This window comes from Halichondria panicea, chromosome 1 (assembly GCF_963675165.1).
Source record: "Halichondria panicea chromosome 1, odHalPani1.1, whole genome shotgun sequence".
NCBI classification, from domain to species: domain Eukaryota; kingdom Metazoa; phylum Porifera; class Demospongiae; order Suberitida; family Halichondriidae; genus Halichondria; species Halichondria panicea.
This window is the reverse complement of record NC_087377.1, coordinates 12,212,460-12,220,955: the sequence shown is the minus strand read 5'-3', so window position 1 is coordinate 12,220,955 and position 8,496 is coordinate 12,212,460. Positions and strand designations below refer to the sequence as shown.

The 8,496-nt window shown below is 40.3% G+C and overlaps 1 protein-coding gene across 7 annotated transcripts in view; it reads left to right on the top strand.

Annotated features, from left to right (window-relative positions):
- The first annotated feature begins 627 nt into the window (after positions 1–627).
- LOC135349943 (uncharacterized) overlaps positions 628–8,496 on the top strand; it is a 47,262-nt gene continuing 39,393 nt past the window's right edge. Inside the window, exons 1-15 of one of the 7 annotated variants that reach the window (XR_010399050.1) lie at positions 637–773; positions 831–876; positions 941–981; positions 1,692–1,821; positions 2,406–2,507; positions 2,960–3,036; positions 3,299–3,464; positions 4,389–4,475; positions 4,919–4,958; positions 5,213–5,322; positions 5,627–5,726; positions 5,876–6,044; positions 6,381–6,453; positions 6,594–6,703; positions 7,623–7,807. Coding sequence is in view for 1 of the 7 variants with exons in the window: in XM_064548630.1 (XP_064404700.1) it covers positions 3,351–3,464; positions 4,389–4,475; positions 4,919–4,958; positions 5,213–5,322 (351 nt within the window). In the remaining 6 variants the exon portion in view is untranslated. Of the gene's footprint in view, positions 877–940; positions 982–1,147; positions 2,508–2,959; positions 3,037–3,298; positions 3,465–4,388; positions 4,476–4,862; positions 5,062–5,212; positions 5,323–5,626; positions 5,727–5,875; positions 6,045–6,380; positions 6,454–6,593; positions 6,704–7,622; positions 7,808–8,496 lie in introns of all 7 variants that reach the window. The other 6 variants (XR_010399056.1, XR_010399049.1, XR_010399055.1 and 3 more) reach the window with 6 other exon arrangements.

Sequence of the window (8,496 nt, the reverse complement as noted above, 5' to 3'; positions counted from 1 at the left end):
GAATATGGGTAATCGTACTACGAACGTAAAACCTTAGTAAATTATACCGGAAATTAGTCCGTTTACTAAGAATATGTTCCGTAATATTTTATCTCTATGACTGAGTTTTGTGAAGCTGTGGCTTATGCCGTCTATTGCGTTGGTCTAGAAGGCTTGAACACTAGTTTTAAGACAAAAGATGCTCTCATCTACGTCTAGGACTGTCCTATAGCCGGGTTGTCTTCACGAGTAGCAGTTTGAGGCACCATACACTTCCCATAGCCTGTACAGATCCATGGTAAGACATCCTGACCATACAACCGTCATAGAGGTAGATGAGAGCCTCTCCTGGCTTCAGACTAGTGTGAAAGCCTTCTGGAACAACGCAATAGAGAGCTAACCTGATGTTTACAAAGATAGAAAATAGATGAGGGAAGAAAAGGGGATTCCCCAGATTTTGGTGAATAAACTAACGCATGCGCACTATCACCCCTGCAATAGGTACCAGGCCGTATTTTAATCGGCCTGGAATCGCTACACGACGGCTAGCAAAAATAGAAAGGAGCTATGCAGAAACTAACTTGACACATAAAGAGAAACATACCTTGTAATCTATCTGGTGCGGTATCAGCTTCACAGCTTTTTTCTTCTCAAACAAGATAATCTCAATTTTTGATGATTATGCATAGTGCACACCTTTTCTACAGGCACTGGGCTACTGGGGGATCACCATTATTGTAATTTTTCTTGCCGGTTTAGCCTTCATTAGTGTAATTGCCCTAATACTAAAAAAGGTGAGTGATTACTTGACAATGCTGTATAATAATTACGTGATTGCAAACATGTTATAGAAAAAAGCAAAGGAAGCCTCACAGAATAGAGTAAAGAACATCGCAAGTATGCAGTCAAACCAAATGTTCATATCACATGATGCATGTACGTTCATGAATTTTATTTGCAGCTATGCGACTAAGACTGGTGGCAGGAGATGTCTCTTTGGAAGTTAGTAATTATTATTATTTATAGTTATCTGTACTTTACCACCCGGTATTTGTCATTTTGATATAATTATCTTGGTGTTATGAATAATTATTTTATGACATGACATTTATTTTGGGATTAGGAAAATCAGCCATGCAACTATCTATTTATTTATCTTATCGTCCAGAAATGTGGTCTCCCAAATTACAAACTGAACTTGTCATGCAGTGAGGTGTGAAGTCATTGTATTTGCACCCACAAACTGATGTGATATACCTTGCCTTAAAAATGAAAGATTCGGTCACTATCATTGACAAAAGAAGACTTGTGTGATATCAGCCTTATTAATAATAATTATTGTGCGCTTGTTGTCAATAATATTATTGATACCTATATATTTATGCCAGTGTTGAAAGTTGAAACTGACAGATACATAGATACCAATTTTATAGGAATTAATTTTAGCAAGCTTGCAAACTGTAGATCTGGAGTACATGAAGGGAGTAAGCAACCTACTATACAACCCATTATTATTGGGGCGAGCGAAGCGAGTCCCTACCTAGTCTTCAACGTTGCAATTTTGTCTGTATGCCATAATTATGTCATGGACCGGCACAATGATTTGCTTTTGGGACTCATGATCCTTGCCGACTTCCACCGTTGCAGTACCCTTGTTCAGTTAATGTTTATTGTGTATTGGGTCTTTACCCTTTGTTTTTTATTTGCATCAGCTGTTGGATTGTCACCGTGCCAATGGAAAAGTTTCTCGTACCTATGATATGCTGCTATTGAGCTGAGGGAGGTAGTGGACCATCTCAGTAAGATGGAGAATAGCAACAGGCAAAGGAAGTCCTGAGGCTGGTGAGTATGCAGTCAGCTAGAGTAAGGCATCTATAATCAGACACAATGTATGTTCAGACACTCATTCTAAGGAAACAAGCAGTGATAAAAATGTATATTTTGCACCATCTGATCAAGCATGTGTTACTATATATGAATGTATGCTGACTCAGCACTTCACATTCGTCAGGCACAAACTACTCTAGCTCAGGTTTACTGACTCTGCAATTGCTCCACCATGTACTGTATTCTATCTAGATTGAGCCCAGTAGCTATGTGTCAGTTAGCTCTAGTTCTGCCAAAAACAGAAATAGATTACACTCGCCGAAAATCGAATGATTGGACAGTTTTTTCTAGCTATCACAGCTCCAACTGGAAGTAACTTGGCCCATCTAAATGTTCGCTGGTTAGTAGTCCCTTAGCCACCTATTGGTGTGTGCAGGCAGTTAGAATCAATCTCGTTTTGTTTGTGCATTATATGCACTTTTAACTAACGATTATTGACATCTAACGAAATTCTGTAGCCTACTCTATTAACCTCGGTAACGTTTTACTCCATTATTATTTACTCTAATATCAGTTAATCATTATAGCCTTGAATCTAGGCCTCTTGTTACGTACATTATATCATTATAATGGATATTGTCCTCATCAAAATTCTGAGAATCCAGGATGGGAAATTAAATTCTAAGTTGGAGTCCTAATGAGTAAGTGAGACTGTATAAAAACTTTTATTCAAGCATACATGTACGTACATCTACGTAAGCACCACAGTAGAGTACATGTCCAGTAAGATTCACCTGCATGCATGAATCATCCTTGGTTTTATTTTTAAGTTGTCGTTCCTATCTATTGACTGAGTTAATACTAATCCCCCTCCCACGCACACACATGTACATGCCTTGCAATGTTTCATAGATGTGTATACCATTAACGTTTAATAATGCATAGCTGAGGTGTATTTCATGCTCTGATAAAGTTCACAGCATTCAGTTTTGTGGTCACCCATTTTCATACAGCCGGGTTGACCAGCCCAAAGCCCCCAAAACATGTACTTCAACCACCTCTTTATTACAGTCACTGTTAGTCTAGAGGTTCGATCCACTGTGTCAAGCATTGAGACATGTATATCCACCTGTTATATCCCCTCCCCCTGTAGCTACAAGGGAGTTCCTGGTCCACCTCTCTCCAGAGGAGAGACAACCACACCTACCCACACTGCTAACCAGCCATTTGGTAATAATTATGTCCATCAAATAATGGTATGACCCTTTATCAAAGCTACGACCTTTTATTGTAGTGTTTATTGCCTAGCAGATCTTTACCGTCTGTGTTGTTTGGCTCAGTGCATGTGATTATTACTTGTCCACTCTAGAGTCTTTATCTAAAGTGGTGACTCATTTCATTACCTACTTTTAGTGGTTTCATAAGATACATGTGCCGTTATGTTGTTTTTAATCATACTACCCACTCAATTATATCTCATTTTCTCCACTAGATTGAAGATTAATGACAATTCTAATTGCTTGACTGAAGTGATTGATTAATGGATGATGAATAGTTGCTCTGGACGACCAACCTGGAGGGAGCTGGCTGATCATCTCTGTATAAGATCAGAGAAGAGCAACTGGCAAAGGAACTTAAGACCAGCTACGAGATTGCAGGTGAGCTAGTAGCAATCAGTGCATATGATGATGTGGGTTGATGGAATTGTAGTACTGCTATAAAAACAGTCACCTATTTGTTTTGAAACACTCCCAACCGGTAAATAATTGGGGCGAGCAAAACGAGTCCCTACCTATAGTGCTCAACGTTGCAATTTTGTCTGTCTGTCTGTCATGATCATGGACCGGCATGATATTTGTTTTTTGTACTCACGACCTTTTACCAACTTTACGTGAATTGCTGTGCATGGGCACAACTATAGCTAGCTACAATGAAGCTCAGACAAGACACAACTAAGACTCTTGAGGCCACCTGCAGCAGATGACTTGCTAGAACTCCTAGTAAGTAGAAGATTGTTTTATCATCAATAATAATTTCATGAGGTCACACAGGCATGCTCGGAAGTTTTTTCATCAACAATTTATTGTTCTGCTTGTACTTGGATCCAGCAAGAGTTCTTGTGATAACCTTGCTCCTCCTGTTGGCCTCTGCACTCAATTCTTAGCATACTGCTGTAATTGAAATGGCTAGCATTGAAATCATATACATTATACAGCGTATAACTCCGATACACACTCGCCCCAAAATGCTCTGCATGCTCTTGGTTATGTCTGTCAAATAATGGTATGACCTTACCAAAGCTGTATATCACTTATTGTATAGTGGGTCTTTACCGTCTGTTTGGACTCAGTGTGATTATTGCTTATCCATTCTGCAATCTTTACCAAATCTACCAGTTATTATGTTTAGAGCGACACTCTTTGGTGGTCAAATACATGTAGCTGTATTTTAAGATCGATTCTGGCAGTGCAATATTTAGTAGCAGGTTAGCTCACAATGTTCAATATTGAAGCAATTCTATGTATAATATTAAAGCAGTCCCAATCTTGTTGTGCATGATGTTGATGTGTGTGTGTGTGCAGGTGGACTTCTACATCTCCCAGAGCCAGGCGGCCAACCATGCAGTGAGAGAGGCAGCCTGCATCTGCACTGCAGAGCTGGGCACTAAGGTGAGTAACCTACGTACTGGCTGACAGGGTTTCATCTAGGATTAAAAGTTTGGGGGGGAAGGTTTACCACGCCGCAAAATGTCTGGCCACTCCCACATTTGTTTACCACACCCCCTATTACATGCTAGTACATCACAGTAGATCTAGTTACATATTGCACATCATAGACAGTACTATTGTGATGATGTTATTATTATACACACATTTTGGGGGGTAAGGTTCACCCCAGCCCCCCCCCCCCCCCACTAGATGAAACTCTGGCTGAATAACGAGCTGTTTGATTGATTTGAGATTTGCATATCCCCTAAACTCGAACTACATGTACCTTGTCGTTATTTCTCACTTGTACCCAAGCATATTTAGGAATCCACCCTCCCCCACACACAGATGAGCAAGGATTGTCTTAGACTGTATGCAGGTGTACTGTTAGAGTATACTGTTAGAGTGTTTCCATGACGATAACTGGCCAGCCCGTGAGAGATGGTTAGTGTCAGTCAAGTAAATCATCTATTCTTTATTTTACTCACCCCTTTGCCGCCTGTCTGGCCTGTGGTAACTTCTTGGGATGCTTCCCAGATGAGTGCAGGTAAGAATTACATACCCTAACTATTAAACTACATGTGCATGTGTATATACTTGTGACAATATCCATCAGTTTCAATTGGATCAAGCACTTACCTTCTGGTATTTTTTTAACTCTGATCAGTTGTACTTTTAGTATTTCCCCCTCTCCTCAGATCGTAGCTGGATGAACTGTTCCCACTGTTCCTTGCCAATCTTGAAGACAGCATACCCTCAGTTAGACAAGGGACAGCTACTGCTCTCACCAGCGTCACCAAAGCCTATGGTGAGATACTGTACAGACTATAGGCCGGGTGCTGATAATTTGAGGTGTATACTGTCAAGTTTATTTGCATGCTCAGCTCATTACCTTTTCATTGTATGTGGAGAATAGTCGTGCTCTTTATTCACTAGCTGACGTGTGAAAACAACACTACAAGTATGAAAGCCCCATTAAGAAACCTTTGAAGATACTAGCTGCATGCACTGTATTATGGAACCTAACTGGCTGTGGTTGTATTTTGTAATCCTGTTACAGTTTAGCTAGTATGAAGTGTATTTTTTTGTTTTGTCTTTGTGTTCTGTAACAGATCATCAAGTTGTGGGTGACCACTACATTCCTTGTCTTATCTCCATCTTGTACTTCACTTGTACAGCACTTAAAGTTTCTCTATCTCTTTCTCTAACCTTGTAAGCTGCTGCTTCATAATCAATACTGTTGTACATTGAGCGCTTAAAGCTCTTTCGACTGTTTCACTACCTGAACAGCTGTTTGAAAGATTGTGCAATACACTTTGATAAGAAGCAAATTATATTCGTTCTTCCCCCTCCTTCCTCAGCTCCACTGGTATTGATCCTGGACCGGGTGTATTTAAGGTGGTGCATCATCCATAACAACCCAGACCAGTAGATGTACTCGTGTGATTCACTGGCCCCCAAAATGAGGAGGGGAGGATGTATGGACTCACACTATCACAAGCTGGGAGAGCTGTGGGAGAAGAGTGAAGGGTGAGGGTGTGTTGTGTGTGGATATGCTATGTGATTGAGGGTGTAGTGGGGTATGGGATAAAGGTACGTTGTGTAGATTAGGTGTATTGATCATGTACAAAGATGTGTGTGATAAGGGTACTTTTGTAGATGTGCATGTGGTATAAATGTGGTGGTAGTCACTATAGTGATACACAAGGATCCAAGTGTCCACAAGTGTTGAGTACAGCGTATGATGTAAATTGAGGCTAACGTATAATACACTGGATTAACTTCCCTCCTCCAGTTCCCTTAAAATTTTATCTTGATTTTTTTTGAGTGTGTTCGATGTTGCTCTCTCTCTTTCTCTGTCCACAGTTGCCAGTGTTTGCCAAGTTACTGGGTGAGAGAATGTTCAAGAGACACCTAGAGTTGTATCTTCTATGGACTGGTGAGTTATTGGGACTGTGTAGGAGCCATTACTTTCAATATCATAGGTTTGCTCCAAAACACTGTTTCCAATATTGATAATGTTGATTTACATACTCCAGTTATTTACATGTACCGTACCCCCCTCCACCACACCCACAGAGCAGTGACAATACCCTGGTGCAGTCTGCTGGAGTGGACTGTCTCACCTCACTCTGTCAGCTGCTGGGGAGAATAATCCTCAGAGGGAGAATAGAACAACATAATCTAACGTGAGTCTTTGCGTAATAATATGGTAGCACTGTATGGCATGACATAGGCTTAAGTCTGACTTTCCTTATACAGGACGATTGCTACTGTACCCACGTATGTTTATTGTGCCATTCTGTGTCACCCTCAACTCACATGCAGCCAAACCCATGCACTCAGCTTGACTAAAAATCCACGTACATTGTGTGAATTTGTGTCACTTAGAGTACTTACTTCGTTTATGGGACATTCCTCAATTTAGTCACCACAAAAAATGAGCACCCCCTTAGATTTCAACGAAACTTGGCATACATACTAACACCTTAGCCCCATGTATCATAATTATGGCTTTTTATTTACGAGTCCTTCAAAATTCACTAAAATGTTGGTGACTCCACCTACATATGCTTCATAGAGCATAACTTCTGCCATGATTACCGTATAGTGGGTATATAGCGGTTTTCGTATCAGTGGACGAAAATTAAAACTGTAAACTTTTTCTGGCACAATAATAATTCTTATGTTCAACGTCACCATCCTGACCTGCACGAATGCAAATGGGTAGTTTGTATGAAAATTTGCACCAACGAAAATTACCTGCTATACAGTACCTTTCATTTTAGTTGTTTCAAACCAACCAAACTTTAACGTAATCCCATAATCTGGCCACACAACATTGTGAAACCCTAGCTGTTACATAAGCTACAAGAATACACTGACCTCCACGAAATTTTTCCCCTCGAAAACTTAGGCGTGGCTTACCGGAACGCATGTAATGCAGTGCAAGCAGTGAAATCAAACGAAATTTTTACTAATAAACATCACCGTTTTCGAGTTGAACGACATTTTTACCTCACGAAAATCACCCGCTATACAGTATTGTGTTTTAAGAAGCAAATTATATGAATTATTTTACTACTGTTCATCCTCCCCCTTCCTCAGCTCTTCTGGTATTGATCCTGGACCTGTCACCAGCTGTGGTGCATCTCATATCCATGACGACCCGGCCCACACAGGCCAGCAGATGTACTCGTGTGGTTCAGTGACCCCAAAATGAGGAGGGGAGGATGTATGGACTCACACTATCACAACCCAGGAGAACCGTGGGAGAAGAGTGAAGGGTAAAGGTGTGAGTATGCTACATGTATGTGATTGAGGGTGTACAGTGGGTATGGGATAAAGGTATGTTGATGTTGTGTAGATTAGGTGTATACTGATTATGTACAAAGATGTGTGTGATAAGGGTACTTTGCAGATGTGCATGTGGTATAAATGTGGTGGTCACTAGTGGTTAAGTACAGCTTGTGAATGTGTTGTGTGATGTAAATTATTACATCTAAAGGATGACCTATGCTTGACTCCGATCCAGGCCTTTGGGTATTAGAGCCTGGTATATTAACTGTTCATTAGTGCGTAGGTGGATTTAATTGCGTGGTTAACCATTTCTTGGTGTGGAAGCAGTTTGTATACAGCGTCAGAGTAAATGAAATTCGATCACTGCACATGTGATGTCTATAGTTGTTTTCCCTCCTTTATTAGGCTGTGTTTGTAGTAATAATAATAGTATAACAGTGCAACTAATGGGTGAAGCTGTAAACACTTTAAGCATATTTATTGGCCTGTGAGAGGGGGAGTATAATATAATATTTTAATGACATTCACTATTATACTTCTAAGTATAGTATGGATTTTCACGTTTCTAACCAACAATGGTTGCATGGGATCTCTTTGGAAGAATCTGCATGGCATGTAATGAAGTTATAGGTTTGAGTTCAGGAGCAGGCCATGCAATTCCATGAATGTCCCGCTCTAAATC